General features: G+C 40.3%; 1 protein-coding gene across 6 annotated transcripts in view; it reads left to right on the top strand.

Annotated features, from left to right (window-relative positions):
• LOC139454577 (sodium- and chloride-dependent betaine transporter-like) overlaps positions 1-10,532 on the top strand; it is an 84,589-nt gene extending 74,057 nt beyond the window's left edge. For all 6 annotated transcript variants that reach the window (XM_071236375.1, XM_071236377.1, XM_071236376.1 and 3 more), the window contains 8 exons: positions 593-696; positions 1,004-1,128; positions 5,766-5,878; positions 6,219-6,350; positions 6,847-6,946; positions 8,637-8,737; positions 9,681-9,848; positions 10,271-10,532. In XM_071236375.1, coding sequence (XP_071092476.1) covers positions 593-696; positions 1,004-1,128; positions 5,766-5,878; positions 6,219-6,350; positions 6,847-6,946; positions 8,637-8,737; positions 9,681-9,848; positions 10,271-10,417 — 990 coding nt within the window. In that variant the 3' untranslated portion in view covers positions 10,418-10,532. The remainder of the gene's footprint in view (positions 1-592; positions 697-1,003; positions 1,129-5,765; positions 5,879-6,218; positions 6,351-6,846; positions 6,947-8,636; positions 8,738-9,680; positions 9,849-10,270) is intronic.
• Positions 10,533-22,879: the final 12,347 nt, after the last annotated feature.

Here is a 22,879-nt window from a genome sequence, read left to right as displayed (position 1 = left end):
CAGGAGATGTGACCACCTGTGAGATAAGGGACCTTATGGGTAAAAAAATCCCATTTTGCCTTCTCATTACATTTTAAGACTACAGTATCTTAGAAACTCAAACATACAGCTCACACGCTTCAGTTGATTTCTATCACAGAGATACAAAGCATCAACAATTTTGTTTTCTGCAAAGTCTTATTTTCAGACTTACAACTGTTTATGTAATCATTGCAGTTCTTAGATATAGTGACAAGTAGACATGTATGGCTCATTAATTTTTAAATAACTTTTGCATTATATTACGAGACTAAACATCATTAACGAGAAAGTTGATGTCAAACATCTTTATTTTCATAACGTTACAGCATAATTATATCCTGGCACTCATCATGTCCCTTTTTTTCCTCATAGGTCAGATATATCAAATTTGTTTTTAGAAATGTGAGGAAAATGAGTTTCACAGAGTTTCATGTCAGAATATTAATGGTAAATTCCTCCAAGCACAATATTGATTTTCGATGCATCTAGAAATGTTTGAGTTACTCAACCCGCGTGCCATCCAGACACGATAAAGGCTTATATACTATATGTCCGGCATTGATTTCTACAGGTGTGGACTGAAGCTTGTCTACAGGTGTTCTACAGCCTGGGTCCTGGGTGGGGCATCATCGTGACAACATCTAGCTACAACAAGTTCACAGAACCTACATTAAGGTGGGTGGAAGATGAATGATATTAAGGGCGACTAATTAAGGTGACAGATCTCACTGACAAAGAATCTAAGAATATCAGACTCTTCCTACCTTGAATATACAAAGTGACACATAATGAGATAACACCAATTTCAAAAACAGGTACTATCCCGTTATACATATCGTAAACCAATACCATCATGTAAGCATCAAGGTGACCTTCCAAAACCGAGTATCTATGTTGATACTAAGATAACATTCTTTGATTCACAGGTTGGTGGTGCCACACTGTATATCATGTCGCAGATCCATTTATTTGACTTTTTCAGAGATAGTATTATTCTGTGCATAGCATCAGAGGGCACAAGTATATTTGCTGGCTTTGTCACCTTCTCTATCCTGGGAGTCATGGCTGAGAGAGTTGGTGTGTCCATCACTGAAGTTGTGTCATCAGGTGAGGCATGTCTGGTACAGTGTGTGCAGAAATAAACAAGTACTATTCTTTGTCCTATCTCTATTATACCCCAATTCCACAGACCATTGGAACCTGATCTGAAGCCCATCTGATCCCATTTTTGCAAAATTGTCAGCGTTCCAATGAGTTCCGATGAAAATTCACCTGACATCCTCTTTTTGGGGTCCCCGTTTTCCGTAAAATCCAATAGTGATCCAACATTGATCGGGGTAATCAGATGAAAGACTGGTAGTGGCCTGATGTCTGTCCGCCATTTTCACTAATCTGACACTTCCATCACTCTCCCGACACCAATCCGACACATCGGTTACTATTCGTAGGGTAATCGGACACTGACCCAATACTGGTCGGATTTGTCGCCAAAATCGGCAGTCGAGTATAAAAGTTGGATGAACCTCCTGACACTACTAGACATGGATCAACTTCGTCGCAACGCCGCAGGCCTGGGCTGTGTTTTAATGCTCCAGCAACAAACTATGCAACAAGATGCAATAACCCTTGAGGTCCTGAGAAGGAGGCGAAGAAAACTACGTCGTTATTGGTTTCGACCATGGCTGCAAGCTGAGGAGTCTTCTGGAGCTTGTTGAGGAGTGCTGGGAGGTCTCCTCTTTGCCTTCTGTCCTCCTACATTTCTGTTCTTTCTAAGAGCCATTTTCATGATCTTGGTGCTGTAGTGTCCGATGAAAATCTACGAAGTGAGTGTCCGTTGACCCTCCTTTCGTAGTCTGTTGGCCGTCAGATGTCACCGCTTGCTATGCAATATGTGTCGGATGGCAGTTGAGTTAATGAGCGATTACCCTCCGATGTCACAACGGACAGCAATCGGACGGTGTTAAATATCATGTTAACCTCTGATGAGAATCGAATTGGTGATGGGCGGCTATCAGGCGCGTCAGGCAGACCGCAGATTGCAATCAGATGAATGTCAGATGACTGTTAATTATCGGACACTTATCAGATTGCCGTCAGACGTCGGCTAGACACGTCCGATACTTGCACAACACAATTCTGACACACATCGAACTGACTCGACATTCGTCCAACACTGACTCGATTTGACCGGAAATGGTGTCCGATGGCGAACTAAGCTCTGAGGTTAGTTCCTTCATAGGACGATCTCGCCTCATCGAATCACACCCGACACGTCCGACACTGACCTGATAGTCGACAAGCACAAATCAGTTTCATCGGAGTGTGATACCATACTCTTCGGTGGGCTACTGGAAGCAAAAAACTTTGCTTCCGATGAGTGACCGATGAGCCAAAATTCTATGTGGAATGGGGGTATTACAAATCACCCAGGTAGCATGCCATCATCGGCCCTGTATCATCCCAGCGTTGGCAAATTTTGTTGGGCTGATGAAGTTTTGCTCATCGGATCGACATAAGTCCTCTCTCCATCCCGGCATTAGTCATTCAGACTTCATCACCCTTTCTCTTCTTTGCTCATTTACAAGTGCAGCTGGCATGTTCAGTATTTTTACCTTGTATAATATTTGAAGGCAGCTCTTGATTTTCCTCCAAATAAATGCATAAAGTATGAAACAAATGGCTAACAACTTCGTTAGTTTTTTCATCTGCCACTGTTTTAAAAAGTAGTTGCCTGCAGTAGTCACTATTGACAACATCTCATGTTAATATTTCATGTAAATGATGTCACAATAGATCTTTTCCAAGTGTAGTGTTAGAGTACATAAAACTAAACATTTCCAAAGCTACAGCTAGCTCTGATGTTAAAGTTACAAAGAGTATGGGAAAAATTAAAAAATACTGAATTTTTAAAAAAATATTTTTTTTTTATAATGGTTAATACTTTGAAAACCAACTGTAGGTAGTATACTTCTAGCTGTACAAAACAATCGAAATGCTTACACTAGTTACAGTATTATTTTTATGTACCCTAATATATGTGTAGTTAATACTAAACTTTATGGTCATTATTTCCGAGCAAACAGTGTTACTACCTGCAACAAGGCGTTTGTGAAACATACATTCTCAAAACTAGTTTTAAAACCCAGTCTTAACATACACCCCTCATATTGGCCTGCAAAATTTCATTTATGTGGCTTCAGTAGTTAGCGAGATAAACCTTTTTCCCCCATTCAATCAAGTTAAAAAAACATGAAGCAAAGGCCATAACTCCATACAAAATAAATTTTTAAAACCATCTTTTGGAGATTGTACGGAAAGTTTCATTTATGTAAGTTCAGTAGTGCCCACGAGAACCTTGCAGTATATGTATAAGTTCAAAAACATGAACCAAAAGTCACAACCCTGTGAAAAAAAAGTTGTCAACACCAACTTTTATATTTCCTTGTTCCTTTGCAATTCCCTATCTGAAGCTCTGTTTTTCATTACGCGTTTCACTTGCGCCATTGCTAAGCCTTAAACTTGCTCCTGGAACTCGAAACCATTCTTTTACACGGGTCACCATGTATTTGTGGCTTTTAAGACCCCAGCTGCAGGCTTCCAGCTAACATTTAAATAGAGCTTTGGCCATATATAGATTTCTATGCAAGTACTTTCCTTCATTCATACATCTTATCTCACATATTTGCATTTGTACAAACAGTCCTTATCTGGAGCCTTGAGGCAGAAATAGTTTTCCGGGAAAAGTAGTTTTATTTTAGGAAAATAGCCATAGCCATCCATTAAAAAGCAGTGAGACTATCCCCATATTGACATAATATTGAACATATCCTGTGAAGTCTGGTTACCACAAAACAAATTTCATTCATAATTTGATACATTATATACTTTATCTAGACTATATAATGGTAAACCAAAAGTGCCAATAAACGTTTACATATTACAAACGCTTGTATGCAAAAATAATAGCAGCAAAGTATCAGGGTCAAGTAATTTTATCCCCAATTACATTGCTGGTAAACATAGGAAAAGGGCCAATGAGTGAGTGAGTTTAGATTTAACATCACATCGGCAGTATTTCAACCATATCGTGACAAAGGGCCAATGATAAGCAGAAATGATATATCTTTAGTCAAATTTGAAACAGGGCTCTTGAAGTGGAAAGTATTTTTCTACAATGGATAATGACCTGCAAAAAAAAAGAATTAACATTAATTTGAAATTTGAGTAAATAAATGGCAGGTTAAATTGTCTTGAAAAATATACTTAGCATCGATCACCTTTGAAATAGTACTCGGGAAACAGTTGTTTTTTAAATATTTGATTCAGTATTTCATTATAAATGTACATAAATTTCTTTACCTGATAAGACTAACGTACGTCTCCCCTCGGTCGGGGAAACACTGTTCGGTAGAAGCCTTTCCCGTATAAACCTTATTTAAAATTAAATATCTACCAGACCCCTGAAGATCCCGGGTAGAATAGGTCTTCAGCAACCTATGTGTGGATCGATGCTCATGATGTCAATCACTAGATTGTCTGGTCAAGACTCGATTATTTACAGACCGCCGTCATATAGCTGGAATATTGCTGAGAGCGGCATTAAACAACAAGCCAACCAACCAACTAATATCTACCAAATTTAAACCAATAATCGACCCTGAAATAGCCATATCTCGACATGCAACTTCGTGATAACACCTTAATCCGATCGAAACAGATACCATACATCGGTATATGATTTCGTGTCGATATAATGTAGGCCAGGGTCTATATTTGGTTTCCAGGGAGATCAAGATAAAATTGCCAAGACCTATAATACAAAGTGATCGTTTACAAAAAGAGTTGTCCTTTCATTTCGCCCTTTATCTAGAAAATGTCCAAACTTCGCCAGTTACTATGACATTAAAAAAACATCAAACTATATACAATTTTTCATTTCAAATGTGTGGTGCATTTGCCCTTGTTTTGCTAGAAATATGTAGGTGGTGTTTAAAAAATATAAATAGTGAGGATGCAGTTTCACGACCTAGTCCAAGGATTTTGTCACGTAAAATAGGCAGGATACATTGATGGGAGTGTGTTTCTCTTATTTCCAGTGCACAAATATGCCTAGATTTATCTACTCACGTTGACACTTTGGAATGAACACTGTTTCTCTTACCAATTGTAAGGTTTGAAAATCAACACCTCGAAAACACAGTAATAAAGTAAACAGTTACCGAAAAATAGGATTTTCCTCAGCCCTCCCGAGTGTATCATCCTTTTGCGTCGTCTGCTTGAAAAGACGCACCTGAGTTTTAGTGCCCTCTGTTTACTAGAATAGCATCCCTTCAAGCATGTTGTGAAAACATTGAACCAACGTAACTAAACCGATCGAGATAGATCAAACTTTTGCCAACATCTTGTAATTTCCTGAATGAATTGTAAGATTGACGAATCCCGTCCGTATCTTCTCTGTCTGTTGTATGTGTGCAGCCAAACTGGTCAGTGAATGTGCTTGATCTATTTCATTTCAGTATTAAAAATAAAGTTAATATTTTCAGTTCGAATAGAATTATTGTATGATTCGTAAATATATTAGATCTGATATTTGACAGCCAACGTCGGTATGTTGTAGGTGTGCTAGCTTAGTAAGAACAGTTCCAGTTAAAAGAAGTAAGCAGTTATATAAACGCGAGGTAGAATATGTATTTTCGTTTCACACTTTTATGAAGATATTAACAAATAAATATGTCTATCAATAGGTCCAGGATTGGGTTTTGTTGCTTACCCGGAAGCCCTATCACAACTTCCGCTTCCTCAGCTGTGGTCGTTTCTATTTTTTTTAATGTTGCTGACCATTGGATTGGACTCTCAGGTGAGAATAAAAAGGTTATAATAATACAATGTGCTTTCACTGTGTACGCAAACAAATAGCGCTCAGAAGAGATACAGGTAACATGTACACCCAAAGAAATAGGGCATGGAGATGATGATGGGAGCAATTTCTCTTGTTTTTCAGCATTTTGAGTTTAACAGATAATTTTCACATGTACATAAGATTGCATAAGATAGCTTATAGGCATTCGACATGACAGTAATAGTAGAATATGACCACAAATGGAAGAGATGAAAGCTGCGCGTGCATTGTAGCCTAGGTCTTAACCATTTTTGGCGTGTGATCAGAAGTATACAATTAAAAACATGCTGTATTGCAGTTTCTGTTCGCGGAGATCGTGTCTACAGCCCTTATTGACCAGTTTCCGAGGACACTTGGGAAACGAAGAGGTTTGGTGACAGCAGCTTTGTGTGGCGTTGCCTTTCTGTTGGGTGTCATTATCTGCACACAGGTAATTCAATCACAACATCTCTGTGCAGAGTTGCGTCCCCTGGACACGACAGAAACCTATGATTGAGGGTTCGAATCCCGGTTCACCCCGATTATGTTTCTATGTTTGTCAGCACCATACCTGTGCTCGTGGGTTTCACCAAAGTGTTAAACGTCTGAGACCTGCATCACTTCGGGCTTTTCTCCCACATCAAGCTGACATGCCGTGATATAACTGGAATAATGTTAAAAGCGGCGTTTAACCAAACTCACTCACTCATTCACAGAATTGGTAATTTGTATCAGAGAGGAGCAAAGTTTCAATTTCCAATCTCATGGAGAACTCTAGATGTGTAAGACATTGTCTTCTGAGGTAATGAGACACTGCCTCACACACAGACTACAATTGGACCCTAGTATTTGCTGATGAATCCATTGCAGGCGATAGATGACATAGATAGATGTATTCACTTTGTTCAACTGACATAGAGGTAACCTAGGTGTGGTGGCACTTTCAGGGTGGCACTTACATTATGCAGCTCCTGGACTGGTATCTGGTGTCTCTGTCGTTGTTCCTGTTTTGTACCCTGGAGTGTGTGGCCACGGTCTGGTTCTACGGTAAGACCAGGGATAACCTTTGCACGAAACAAGAAACGCAACATTAGAAAGAAATTCATGTCAGCGGTTTACACATAGCATAACAACATTTTGAATATGATGTAGTCTGGAGATACCAACACATCACCATTGTCGCAAAGAGTGAGTGAGTTGTGTTTAACACCGCTTTTAACAGTATTACAGTAATATGGCGGCGTGTCAGCTAAATGTGGGAGGAAAGCCCAACGAGCACGGGTATGGTGCTGACAAACCTAGAAACATAATCGGGGCGAACCGTAATTCGAACCCACAATCATAGGTTTCTGGCGTGCCCAAGGGACGCAACTCTGTACAGCAATTTACGGCGCCTTGGACGACTGGGCTATCCGTGTCCCTTCAATCGCCAAGACACAGCTGAGACAAATGCGGATCACAACGTGATAATTCGCCCAAACGCATTCACGTGCAAATTACATGACCACTACATGTAGCTATCTGCACCTGAAACATGAACACATGCCGCGACTGACACAGAAAGAAGCAACGGCATGTGACGCATGGAAACATCATTGGTTCCATGTGGAAGAGGATCATGTTGAATAAAAACCCATCATTTTAATTTCTCGTCTTCCTATGTGAGGCTAAGAACTTATCAATCACCCCTCGTGCAATCTCAGACATTCGATAAGTGCGTAAAAAAAATTAAGAATAGTCACGAATTTGCCTTCATGCAGAAGTGGCATTGAACGTTGGATTAATAGATATTCCAGTAAGTCGTGAAAGAACTGAAGTTTGTAAGTGTTTTGTCCACTCGGGAAGACTTTCCACTGGTTCTTTCTCTTGTGTAAATGACATACACTGTAATATTGTAGCCCCAATTCAATTTGCATTGTTTTCGATATCTGGGCGGCCCTAACATATCTGTCAAGAAAGCACAAAGTCAGTTATCGCGAGCTCTATAGTGTATTGTTTTGAATTCTACACTTAATGTACTTCAAACATAATCAGTTCGATGGCTTTTAGTTTACAGTATTATGTGACAGCTGGGATACCATTTCATAATATGACATAACATGTTTCAAACACATATTGTAAAACTGTGTGACTTTTGCACTATGCAGGTGTATATGGCGTGTTTCAATGACGTATACATGTGTGAGTGTTTGCACAATGTATTTTCAATGACGTATAATTGTGTGAGTGTTTCCACCATGTAAGTATCCAGGTTATGTTTCAATGACATAAATTGTGTGCGTGTTTGCATAATAGAGGTATCCAGGCCATGTTTCAGTGACGTTTAAATGTGTGAGTGTTTGCACAATGTAAGTATCGAGGTTATGTTTCAATGACGTATAATTGTGTGCGTGTTTGCATAATAGAGGTATCCAGGCAATGTTTCAGTGACGTTTAAATGTGTGGGTGTTTGCACAATGTAAGTATCCAGGCCATGTTCCAATGGCATATGGCTGTGTGAGTATTTGCACAATCTATGTATGCAGGTCGTGTTTCAGTGACGCTTAAATGTGTGAGTGTTTGCACAATGTATGTATCCAGGGTGTGTCTCAATGACGAATCGTTGTGTGTGTGTTTGCACAATCTATATATCCAGGACATGTTTCAGTGACGTATAATTGTGTGAGTGGTTACACAATGTAAGTATCCAGGCCAGGTTTCAATGACGTGTAATTGTGTCAGTGTTTGCACTATGCAGGAATCCAGCAGCTGAGTGACGACATATGCCTGATGTCCGGACGCCCTTTACCTGTCCTGGTGAAAGTACTATGGGGATTCGTCACACCTGGAATACTTCTGGTAATATTTAAGTTTTGTGGGCGTCGTTGCGTCAAACCGGCGGAAATGATCCATGGAATTATTTTTAATTCACCATAACTTATGTTACGTAACAGGAAGAACTTTGGAATGACAATGCTGCAAAGCAAACTAAAAGAATCCACGTACTGTGTTTTTCAGGAATGCGCAGAATTGAAAACACGGTATGTTTATCTCCATTCTGACATAAATGTACCCAAACACTTTTGTGATATGGAAGAGAGTCAGTGAACATTGGTTGAGCTCTCAGTTGTCCTTAAAACCTGAAACACACTCGCTTACCGATTTTGGCCTACTATTTTGTGTACTGTCACATGTACTTCAAATTGTACAGCAACTCTACATGAGGTACAGCAACTCTACATGAGGTTGTTACTGTGATTTGGAACCTCAGATTTACAAGTCAGAATCGAGAGCTTTTCGAATGTACGAATGAATAACCAATACGTTTCGCTATAGATATTATGGAGCAAACCTAAGCTAGTCAAACTTTTGTATGAATATATCATGCTTTACATGTTGTAATACGTGACTGGAATAACATTGCACGGTGTTGACTGAAAATTGATAATATTACTTTCAGTATATGTTTGAGCAGTCATGTTCATATTTCCACTTTACATGACTGGCATATCTTCCCAATAAATAATACCTTAGCAGATTGACACGACAAAATAGCACAATGTTGTTGTTTTTTACCTTTGTCCAACTCTATTGTGTATCAATATTAAGCATATAGTGATTCATTAATGCACGTCACTAAATATTTAATAGTTAAGCATTATTTCAAGCAATAAATCAATATTTCACGTTTGTAACCAGGTGCGCTTATGTAGCCTAGTTATGTACATGTTCGCGTGTCATGCAGTCTTCACCGGTTCGATTCAAAAGAACATGTCCACAATTCAATCATTGTGGCCCACAGGTTGTGTTCTTCATGACGCTTGCTAACTACCAGTCTCCATCATACGGGAAGTACACCTACCCTACCTCAGCAGTCGTGATTGGCTGGATGATAGCATCACTGCCCCTCATTCCCATCCCAGTGATGATGATAACACAATTACAAAAGCAACGAGGATCACTCAAGCAGGTCAGAAAGTCGATCGAGATGCATGCACGTACAGAATCATTGAGTATCAAGTAGTTCTTTAAACATGTGCATGTATGTCTGTGAGTGGTCATGTGTTTTTTGAGGCACAACATGTTAAGTCTTTTTAATTTTCCCTCGTCATATGAAACGGACCCTGTTAACCATACTTCACAACTAACATCGTATCAAAGATACGCGTAGAATATATGCAAAGTATATTTTGTTGGTATTCCGGGTGGGATAACATACACACGTTTCCTCCTGCATCACTTAAATCTTTGTATTAATCATATGCCGTGCCTTCCTCGTCGCATTTTAGAGAAATGTGACCGAAAAAAAAATTGCTTTTTATGCATATCAATTCATATGTATATGTATTGTTTTAAAAGACTCACAATTTACTATCGAGTTTGATGTTCCAGAGACTGCTGTGGCTGCTCCGACCTGACAAGACGTGGTGCCCAGCAAACACCTCCACCACAACTACATACAGGGCAAATGACACCAGACGAACCTTAGCAGAAACTTTCAGATATATTTGTAAAGCTGGAAAGACACCTGAGTGTTGAGACAGCTCACTTTTAATATGTACACATGTACAAATGGAGATTAAGTAACAAGGGTACTATTTGAAATGTAGAACAATGTCCCCTGAAACTTAATGTAATTTCACGTAGCTACTAATTTGAAAATCATGAATAAACAATTCTGATATACCTGTCAAAATCATTATTGTTCATGAGAAGTAAATAAAATGGCTATATCCAAGAAAATATATTCAGTTAAAATGCACAATTTAAAGTGAAGAACATAACGAAACATAATAGTCAAGTTAATAATGTGTTATTAGCATTAGGCGTTTGAAATAACCAGCTGACATATTTATCATGTCCAAAATCAACAGTACCCAAAACTTGTTTCGACTATCAAAAGAGAAAGAACAGGAAGTGGTTCAAATGATCAATATGTGTGACTGAGTGTTGGATCTGTGGCTTTAATGAAAGTGACACAAATATTTCCACAATCATAAGAAATCTCCACCTAACGCAGAGTTGGTTGTTATGACCGAAGCATGTGTTTATGCATCATGGTGGTTTGATGGCTCGTAGCAAGTCAAGTGCCCTTTCACTGTGCCATGTATCATTCAATAACGAGTCGAGTAATACCATATAATTATATTTGTTTGTTATTCAATTTAGTATATGATGTTACATAGTTTCACATAAAGTAACATGACATGTAATGTACTTATTAGGTATAGGTTACATCCCGATACAGCAGACAGCACATATTAGTTGGTTAGTCAAGACACAGGTGTACAATAATGTTAACAAGTGGTGCAAGTAGTAGGCTACATTTACCATGCTTTTTGGGGTCATCATTAACTAGGTGTGAAGCTAAATACTATATAAAATACATGTTAATGCATTTAACACATCTCATGTATATCCGGAAACCCATTTAGCAAGAATGAACTGTGAACTGTGAACAGTCAAACGTGGTTACACAATTAAACATGCAATATTATGGGTACGTACATAGGAACGGAAAACGAACACATTACCTTTGTATAAATGTGATACATTGCATTTATATATAACATGACACATAATACACCAATGTGCACTAAGGGTCACTTCGCGGCCAACATATGACCCAGTAAAATCAATATTCCTAATAAGCGAAGACATAATAAGAAAAACTGATAATTGTACATATATTATAATATAGAGTTACTGCACCTGTTTGTTTCTTAGTTGTTTAACGCTGCAATCCGAAATATTCCAGCTACATGACGGCGGTCTGTAAATAATTGAGTTTAGACCAGACAATCCAGTGATTGACATCATGAGCATTGATCCATGCAATTAGGATCGATGACATGCATCACCAATTCAGCGAGCCTGACCACCCGATCCCGTTAGTCGCCTTTCATGACAAGGATAGTCGCCTTTTACGGAAAGCATCAGTTGCAGAAGACCCCGGATCTTCACGCGTCCACTACAAATTTGGGTAGTCGAGATTACTAAAGGTTATATCAAGCCGCTGTATGCCTTAACAGTTATTTTAATATGTCAACAGAGTGAGTGAGTGAGTCAGTTAATATTAAAAGTCACATCGGCAATATTTCAGCCATATAGTGACGGTAATCGGTAATCTAGATGATACGATTCTGGATCCAATGTCAGTGGCGCTGGCAACAGCGTCACCATCCTTGTATCCATCTGTAAATATGGATTTGTAAGTATTATATGTGTTTCTTAATTCATTATATTGTTGTTGATAAATTAGTTGATTTGTGTCAGATTTCTTCAGTTTAGCTAAAGTTAGGTCCACCTCTGGATGTACTTACTGTCATGGGGGAGAAGAGAAAAGCTGAGTGGGGGCTATATTACCAAGGGTTATTTTAGCAGCAGAAATATCTGCTTGTAATCGTATCCCTAGTGGTCAAAGAAGCTTTAGTTTTGTATCGATTACCATAAAGGGGATTAAAAACACAGTCATATGCTGGATTGGTGTCATCAGAATGTAATTTAGAGATATAGTGTAGACCTAATTTAATGCGACGGTGTTTTAGGGAAGGCTCGTCAGCATCCACATACAAACTATGAACAGGCGAAGTTGTGAAGGCTCCAAAGCAAAGCCTCAAGCCCTGATGATGAATGGTATCAAGTTATTTTAAATTGCTCTTACAAGCCCCACCATATATGATATAATCAAGTTTAGAGCGGATAAGTGTTCGATATAGTTGGAGGAGGTTATTTTTATCCCCTCCCCATGGCCACTTAGAATTTGAGACAACTTTTAATAAATCTAGCATTATTCTTTAAGTATTTAATGTGGGGCAAAAACGTCAAATGATGATCGAAAATGATAGACACTGCATGCTGTTTATTTATTATGGCATTTTTAACCTGACCCGGCGCAGGTAGAGACTCCCTCTTTCACAAGCAACATTGCCGGAAATCCAAAACCATGTTTAGTTAGGTTAGGAAAGCTTAGATATAGGGCATTAGTTGACACGGGGGCTGAAGTGTCATTAATAAATTGGAAGGCATATTATGACTTAAATGGAAATTCAATTGAGACAAACAAAAAGTTTACAATCAGTCAATGGTTGGATCTTTAGATGTGAAAGGCAGCACTACGCTACCTTTAGTCATAGGGAAAACAAGCTTAAGGATAGATCGCATGTTCTATGTAGTCAAAGGAATAAACAGAAACTTTATTCTGTGACGTGATTGGTTGACAGCAAATGGGGTACATATCTTCTTCAAATGGAACATATCCATCTTTAACATCAATATAGTTGTCCATATATGCTCCCTGCTCAGATCGAAGACTCGGACTATCTTGAGACCAAATTCCATCAACCTAAAGATCAGTGAAGCTGAAGAACTCCAACTATTTCCCTCCTGGGACACAGTGTGAGATCCAAGACCTCGCATCTTACATCCTGTCCCAAGAACCTTGCCCGACGACTCATCACACGGTATGTCAACTGATCCGGAGGAAAGAAATTCCCATGCTGTGATACCTGGTTTAGAAAACAACAAATATAAAATTACTATGACAACACTAACATTCTTGAACACCAATTTGTTTTATTTGGACACATTTTTATCTTACATATATGAGCTTGAGAAATTTGACTTTTCCAATATGGTGGACAAAATTGCTTCCAAGATGTCCGCTTATACAGGAAAATGACAATATTTCTTCACTTCTGAAAAGTATGAGAAATTAAAATGTCAAAATTTAGGTTTCAACCAGGGACTCCATCTATGGTGTTATTGTCATAGATAAGATAATTATCGCCTATGTTATTTACTATTATTGCTTATCATATTGACTTACTTTGAAATGTCAATGTGAGGCACTTAAATGCAACTGCTTTAATATTGTCAGTAACTCTTTATCAAATCCATTATTTTTCTCCAATACAGTCACTGTCATTTATATAATTAGTCACTGCCATCACTGCCACTGTCGCTCAAGCCTTCATGGCTCCCAACATGTGTTGCTTGAAAACATCTTCTATAGGTGGAACATTGTAGCTGCCTTGTCAGTGTTGGAAGCCTGGACATAGCCTAGGTAATCCAGGGTGTTGAAAAGTATAGCAGGAGGACGAATGCTCAAGCAGAGTTCGGGGATATTTCTACAGGGCTCAATCCAAAATGACAACTTCTTCAACATTTCAACACGTGTCAGCAATGTCGAATAAGCTGTCTTCTTTGAATTTATAACCAGACATCACCATATACGTTTCACAATGATCTTCTAGATTGCAATTACAAGCGTACACCAGCCTTTCACGATTCACTTGCATATAAGCAACAGAGAATACTCGACAGTCACTCCAAAGGGTATACGTAACAAATCTATCCGATTAGCCACCTGAAAATCCCAAATTTCGGCCATTTTTCAAGATGGCTACCAAATGGACCTCCAGATAACAATTATTTTCATAAATAGTGATCCACTTGGCTGATTTGAATGATTTTGATGTCAAATTATATGTTTTGTGGGGACGCTGAATTCATTTTTTTCTAGTTTAGAAAGCGTTTTACTCACCTTAGTTAATTTAAAGGACAATTTAAATTAAAAATATTAATAAAACACAACAATTCAAATAATAATACCCTTTTAATAAAAGTTTCAATCAAGCACTTATAGCATTGAACATTTGCATTTACAAATAAGTGGACGGACAGATTATGTTATACAAATTGACATAAAAAATGAGACAATAATATACATAATAATATACTACACACAAAAATTATGGGAACACCCCTAAATTTCATAGCCATGTATAAAACTTAATGTGGCTTGGTCATTTATGAACTTCAGTAAATGTAACTTTTTGTGTGCACTGAGGGCACTTTGAGTGCTTCATTTTTTGAAACAGGAAAAATAGTCGCCATGTCAGATTCAAACGACAAAACACAACAACCTAGTGCACGTGAAAGTCAGAATACACATGCAGTTGGTGGCAACTTTTCTTTATAAAGAAGCTTCAGACACTGAAGTTACACATTTCCTTAAACATGCCCCAGCGAAGACTGTTAAGCATTCACAACAGGAGTAGGGCCACAAGATGGTGCATCCATAAGGAATGTTGCCCGTCGTCTTCAAGTGTCACCGTCTGTCATTCACAGACTGATCTGTCTTTGAACCCATCGGTGTGATGGATGCACATGTAACTGATGACGTCACTGTCTTTGAAACCGTTGGTGTGGTTACGTACATGTAACTGATGACGTCACTGTCTTTCAACCCGTCGGTATGGGGATGTACATGTAACTGATGACGTCCCTGTCTATGAACATATCGGTGTGGTGATGTACATGTGACTGATGACGTCCCTGTCTTTGAACATATCGGTGTGGTGATGTACATGTAACTGATGACGTCCCTGTCTTTGAACATATCGGTGTGGTGATGTACATGTGACTGATGTGACTCTCTCAAGTCCTTATTTGGCAGCCATGCAGGATATTTAAACACATGCGCGTCATCGAGGCGATGAAATCAGCCACTGTTCCTGGTATGGACATTCTCCGCTGTTTGGGCATACCCCTTGTTGTCTGGTATGGAGCGGGCGTATTTTTGCTGATTTACCTGTGAGTATATTCGTGTCTGAAGAAAACTATAGCAATGGACATTTGGTTCCATTTCTTGACCTTCTTCATAAAAAAAGACTAATCAGTGTTAACAAATAAACAGTTTCTCTCTGTGTTTTACGCCAAAGTGCCATTCATTGTGCCAGCTTGGAACAACATGCCTCAACGTGAACAGGAAAATCGTTTTCCATCTTTAGTGACTTTTGCGGAATAGCCAGAGAAGTCCGCACAATAGAAACGAATTATATATATATATCAGATTGAATCCTTCATTATGATACAATTTTAGAAATCCTATAGAAAATTCTCTGCTAGAACCTCATAAATCAAAGTAGACGTGCTGTCGGACAACAGCAATATGTGGAATTTGTAGACATGTAAACCCATGCATCCTTGTCTACAGGTACGGCAAATGGCGACTTTGTATGCTTCTCAACGCTGGGATACCGGGGCCATCTCCGACTATATACCTTGGAAACTTGAAACAAATGTCAACAAACGTAAGATATTTATTATAAAGCTTCAAAGGTGTTGTAAATGTGAGGCTAAAAATAATTGATAGCAGATCAGCTGCAGGATGTGTATCAACTAAATGTGACATTTACTACTTCGGGAAATAGAACAGTGTCAGTGTTGATACTATTGTCAGCTCACAGAAGACCTATAGTGATGCACATCTCAGACCTTTACAGACCTTAACAAGTTCACCACAACACGCACACCAATAAGTCCAGGGCAAATCATCAAATGAACAACGATCATAGAATTCTGGTAAGCCTAGTTGCTGCACAGCTCATAGTTAGGCGGGGTGGTGGGGAAGCCCAATGGTTACAGCTTTTGCTTGTCACAACGAATACCCAGGTTCGATTGCTCATATGTGTAAAGCCCATTTCTGTCGTCTCCGCCATGATATTGCTGGAATGTTGCCAAAGCAGCGTAAAGCCAAACTCACTCAGGTTAAACTAGAGGCGTACTTAATGTCTTCACACCTCTGGCTTCGTTCCGCTGTAGGAAACTGAATGTGGATATGAGTGTAACAAGTTACGTCTTTGCATCTACTTTAAAAGAGTACGGTTGACCCGCATCGCAGACAATGGTAAACGGACGGGAAGGTGTACGGGTGAGTCTAGCATGGCATATTAGAACTCCGAACCATACACTGCCATTCCTACAACATCACACTGCGCCCCCTCCCCCTCTCCCACTCCCTCCCAACATACACACATACACTCACAACATATTAATGCACAATTTGACATTATATATTATATATTGTAAATAGCAACGACTTGACGCACATGACAATGGGAGATATGTGTAATGTTCGGGAGGATCATGGTTCTAGAGACACACTTGTTTGGTTCCGTATGTTTATCACCTATCACCCCCGGGGGTCCCGGGGAGGGTAGCTCCAGTCCAGTATCTCACGGAAGATGCTAGGATGGTCGACGAGTGCAGAGACCGTTGTTCAAAATGTGAGCCATGTTGACAAGAAAAGTGCAATGAATAGATCTGAATTGGTTATGTATTATCGTTCAGTCTGGTCATACGGATTACAGTTAATGTTGTTGCTGTTGGTTTGATGTTTAACACCACACTAAGCAATATTCCAGTTATATGACGGCGGTCTGTAAATAACCGACTCTGGATTTGATAATCCAGTGATTAATATAATGAGCATCGATCAACGCAATTGGGATCGATGACATGCATCAACCAAGTCAGCGAGCCTGACCACCCGATCCTGTTAGTCGCCTCTTACCTCAAGCATAGCCGCCTTTTACGGCAAGCATGGGCCCTTGAAGACCTATTCTACCCCGCATCTTCAGTTCATGTGACCCCGGATCTTCTGTTAATGACGTAGGCTTTTGTGGAGAACTTTGACAATTTCACAAATAGAATGGTAAGCATCGACGGACACACGACAACACACAAATAGACACAGGTACGGTCACAGATAGACACAAAGCTACACTCACAGACCATCTACTCACACAGATAGACACATTGCAACATTAACAGTTGGACACACGGATGCAGTCACAGATAGATGAAAGTGAAATATGTGTGTATTTCAGGTCATGTGTCAGTCTCTCAACATGAACCCGTACCCTTAAGACATGTCACACATCTTTGCAGGGACTGTTTCTTTTATTAATATTTGTTAAGTTGCCAATATTCACATGCCCTTAACCCCCTTTTCGAATATAAAAACTACAATAGAAAGAATTATAAACCTCAAGTGATGTCATTGCATTGTTTTCAGTGGTACCTTATCCTGACTGTAAGACCCTTGGTTAGTCCATCATTCTGAAAGCCGGGGACGGCTTTGAATTTACTCAGGGAAATGTGGGGTTAAACGGGCTAACATACAGACCTACATCGGGTCTGTTTTACCATAAAGACCCCGACTGGGTCTGTTTTCAATATAGACCTACAAGTTTTCTTATAGGCAAACAAAATGCCACTGATCATGCAAAAGGAACAAAAACGGTGCAAAGCTTTTTATTTGTCACAATTTTACAGCTTGTTTAAACACTGATATTGAAAACGAGGGAGATTTGTTTTCCGCGCGTCACTGCAGCTTCCTTATTCCCGATTGCTGGATTTAAGACCACTTCAGCGCCATCGGTACCGGTCTGTTCGGTTTTTTCCGCCGTTCCTTGACCATCCTTGTTTGGAGCAATGGAGACTGTCGCAGCACTGGTCGTACCGGTCTCAGCTTTCCCCGCCTTCGCCAATGGTTCTTCATTTGGACTCCCGTAGTAGTAACAGAAACGGCAACCTGCATTGCAGTGTTAGTCCTCTTGTACAGACGCACAGCTGAACTGCGGTGACCTGCAAAAATCATTGAAACTGCAGCATGAAATATTTTCGGCAACAGTTGAACTAATAACATCACACTTTTCAATTTTTATTCTAAAGAGAAGTATATTTCTCCAACTCAGAAAAAAAAACAGAGTAAATTGCTATCTAGAGACGGGGTGATGGAAGTCTGTTTTAACTCCGTTTTCAATCACTTCACAACGGCCAGTTTCCGGCATCTGCATCACTGATGTTGGTATGTAATGCAGCGAATCCTGCAGGCAACAGTTTGAACTGGCAATCCAATGTTTGTACTGCAGGGATTTGAACCTAGCTACCTCAATGCATTAGTTAGATTTACTGTACACAGTACCAACGTGTTATGACTATTCATTACAGATTAATGCTACATCTGTATACATTGCTTGCTTAACTAATAGATATAGGCTTGTTAGTTTTTTTCGAATACTTACCAGTTTGTTCACATATAATCTGTTTATCTACTCCTGTGTCATAAAGCCTCGTGGCAGTGTATACCCTCAGCGAGTGGTTCGTTCTCTTGCCAGAGAAGCCTGCTTCTTCGCACATCTTCTTCAGCGTGTTGTGCCCAACGGGTGTGGTAGTAAACCAACAGTCTAGGGTGGGAGCTTTGGGTGGGGGCAGGTAGAAAGCGTCCGTCTTCGGGTTCTTGGGACTGAAATGGGAATGAAACAAGGTTTCAGAAAAACAGTCAAGTTTACCTCCAAGCATTTCAACGAGCTCGTTTTGGTATATCGTTACATAGAAGGTACAACCAAGTACAAAGGTCAACTTACCTTCCTGGAAGAGGAAGGGGAACAAGGTTACTTGACGACTATCACCTGGGTCAGCCACCAAGGGCCCCAGAGTGTAGAGTCTTTAGATCAGTCTGTATGACTCGTAAGTAAATGTTTGAAACAGTTTTGTGGGACTACCACTGGCAGCTGGCTACGACTTGTTCAGTGGAGACTGTATTCCATGTGGCTAGACTTGTTGCAAGGGCTCTGATCTCGTGAGGCCTGCAGTTTCCCCAAATCGGCGTGGAGATTTGTGCCAGTTTATAGCTATCTGTGATAACTGATTTTTGCCATCCCGCTACAGTGCCCTCTGTGATGTCCTTTTCTGATGAGGGCTTGCAAGAGATAAAGAGGCATTTTCTCTGCTTTCTGTGGGGTTGAGTTGCTGTTATGAAGTATCTCAAGGCTCTTATGGGACAAAGCAATCTGTCCGGGAAGTCCACACTTTTACTTAAGGCTGGTATTGTATATTGCCTGTCCGAGTAGGCCGAAGGTTGACGACTGGTTTTGGGCAATAAATTCTGGGAGCGATCTAAACGACACTGATTTCCATTCTTGTGTATGAGTTACAGTGGAGATGTCAATAGCGTGTAAATCTGACACACGAGCCGCCGTAGCCGTGGCTAGGAGAAAAAACAGTTTCCCTGGAGATAATAGTAATGTCACACTACTCATGGGTTTATATGGTGCTTTAATCACTGCTGACAATACTATAGATAGATCTCATTTGGGAAGTACGTGGTACTTTAATGTCTTCCAGGGCAAAGGACTTTATGAGTCGATTCATTACTGGGTGGGTACGTATATATAGACCATCGTGTTGTAATACTGATGCCGTAATTTCTTGTCGTTTCTGAGATAGAGCAATGATTCAGCCTCTACAGGTATCGTTATTTCCCCTTTTAACTGCTTTTTCATTCTCCACTCGACAAACCTGTCCCATCTGTTATTGTATAGGGCAGACGATGCTGGTCTCCATGAGCTTGCCACTCTTCGTGCAGCTAATTTAGAGTTACCGGTTGCTTGCATCTTATTCGAGATAACTTCCAAGCGTGAAGATGGAGGTTGTCGAAGCGGCCGTAAAATATGTCCGTCTTTGGTTGTCTCAATAGGTCGTGACGTACTGGGAGTTTCAGAGGTTCTTCCACTAGGAGTTGTAGTAACCTCGGAGACCAAGCCCTTCTCGGCCAAGCCGGGGCTATGAGGATTATGACACAGTCTGTTTCCTCTATTTTCTTCAGTACTCTATCTAGGAGAGCCCATGGGGGGAAGGCGTATGCAAACATTCCCTCCCAATCTATGGACAGCGCATCGACCTGGATTGCTAGTGGATCTGGTACAGGGCTGACGTAGACTGGTAGTTTGTTGTTGAGACATGTGGCGAATAGATCTAGGTTTGGAGTATCCCATAAGTGGGTTATCCACTTGAATACCTCAGAATGTAGTGACCATTCCGTGGGTACTATCTTGTTCTACCGGGATAGATAATCTGCTAGGATATTTAGCTTGCCCGGTATGGGTCTTGCTTCGATCTTGCAACTCACTGATTCTACCAAGGCATATAAACGTGTAACCTCCTTCAGTAAAGGCTGAGACCTTGTGCCTCCTTGGTGCTGTATGTAATCGACCACGGTCGACTTGTCTGTAGCGATCATCACTGACGAGTGGTGTAGACGATCTAGCCATGCTGTTAAGGCTAGATATATCGCTCTCATTTCTAGACAATTGATGTGTAACTCTTCTCTTGGGATGACCATTTTCCCTGGATGGTAACATCGCCCATATGGGCACACCAACCCTATCTTGATACATCTGTGTAGAGTTGATGTAGGGGGTAGGGTAATTGAGTGGAATACCTGGCATGACATTCTGACGATTCAGCCACCAATGGAGTTCTGAGATTCGAACTTGTGGAGGTTGGATTAAGGCTTCCAGCTCTAGGTGGTATTCATCCAAATCTGCAGGGGCCGTAATTGTAGTCCGCCTGTAGTCTCAAATTAAAAATCGACACAAAGTGTTACGTAGCTGTAAATACGAAATAACAAAACAACTCGAAAAGTACTAGTCTGGCTTTGCTAGTTTGATCTCAGTGATCAATATAAAATGTACTTTACAGGAGGTAATTTGTCGGCACTTTCAACATTCAAAAATAAAACTAAGTCCAAATTGAGATAGCAGAAACAGACTATAGGCATTATGCACCTGTTCTCACCTGTCGTCAAGGTGTCCTAGGTCACCTTGATCTACTTACACCTGGTTATGGCCTGTTACACAATAGTCTGTTTTATTCACATTTTTACACACTTTTACGTGTAAAAAGGAATAAAAACATTTGATACGCTGTATTTGTGCCACGGCCCAATTAGTACTAATTTAGTTGTTTGAATATTTGCATATTTTGTATATTAACTGCATTTATTTAAGATCTGAGGTCGAAAAAACAGGATTTTTTTCATTTCCGTGAGTACTTTAGCTCTGATTTGAGGGTGAACCAGGAATCCTTAGAAGTGTGTTAGTAGTTGGATGAGGCACACTGTGTTTAAACTGATCTGCGATTGTCCTGATCGGCCAATGGGAAATCGTCTATGTATCCGAGAAGCCTTATGAGCTTAGATGGGCGAAAACCGATGATAAGATTGGTGATCCTGGTGAAAAACCATGGGGCGAAGGATATGCCGAATGGTAGTACCCTGAACTGGTATCTCTGACCGTTGACTGCAAAGCGTAGGTACCTGGAATATTGGGGAGTAGAACCCGTGAGTGGTGTCTGACTCCTTTAAGATGCTGATAACCCCTTGCTGAACTTGGGTAGTCTTGGGTCGATGTCTGTGAGACCGGCTAGTTCGACTGTATTCGATGTGGTCGTATCTTTGATCTTCTGTAGTTCTAAATCCTTGTCCATTGGGCAGGCGATGTCGGTAGGGTCTGAAGGAGTCTGTAGATCTCTGGTTGAGTCATTTCCGGTGGTATCCCCTTCGGGGACTGCTTCTGCCTCCGCTTCCTCCTCTGCGAAGTGGGATGATCATCTTTAGCAGGAACTGTGCTGACATCCAGTCTTGTGCTGATTGAAGACCTTCCTGCATCTTCAGTATGTGGTCCAGTAATCTGTGGTTGAATCTGGTCTGCTGTAGTGTCATCTCCGTGTGGGTGTCTAAGGGTAGACCTTCGCTCTGGTTGTTCGGGGGTATGACGTGGAGAATTGCAGCTGCAATCCAGTTAATGTATGAACTGATATTAATCATCTGTTGGTTGACATAATCTAAATCTAAATTTGGGCCATGTCAACGTGCATTTTAGAATTAGTTTTCTTAACCAGATAGTAGAATAGTTCATCAATGCTCGGCTGTTGTGTGTAGGGGCAACGTGTGTCGTGCGGGCATTATAAAGTTCTGCAATGATATCTTTAATGGAATAATTATTTGGTCTCTAATTATCCTCCGTAATAGAATCCCCACTGTATAAAAAAACAGTTTTAGCAATAGATCCGCACCCCCTACTCAGGCTGCGCTTGGACTGGGTCATATGGCTGAGGGTAGCGTAATCCCGGTCGTCTGATCTACGGCTGGCCGTGCGGGAATCACGTGTTCTATAACTGTGTGATAGTGACGTAACATCTCCCTCGCTTTCTCCGCCCGTGTAACTGGACTGTGTGGCAGTATGAGATGGCGCACGCTTAGGAATTCTATCCTGATTAGCACGAACTTTGTCAGTTCGTCTATCTTATGGTTAGAGGGTGACTGGTGTGTATTTCTGAGCATACTGCGATGCAATGCCTGTGATTCAC

This window comes from Haliotis cracherodii, unplaced genomic scaffold (assembly GCF_022045235.1).
Source record: "Haliotis cracherodii isolate W230 unplaced genomic scaffold, xgHalCrac1.p SCAF_10, whole genome shotgun sequence".
NCBI lineage: Eukaryota > Metazoa > Mollusca > Gastropoda > Lepetellida > Haliotidae > Haliotis > Haliotis cracherodii.
This window is presented reverse-complemented; position numbering and strand designations above follow the sequence as displayed.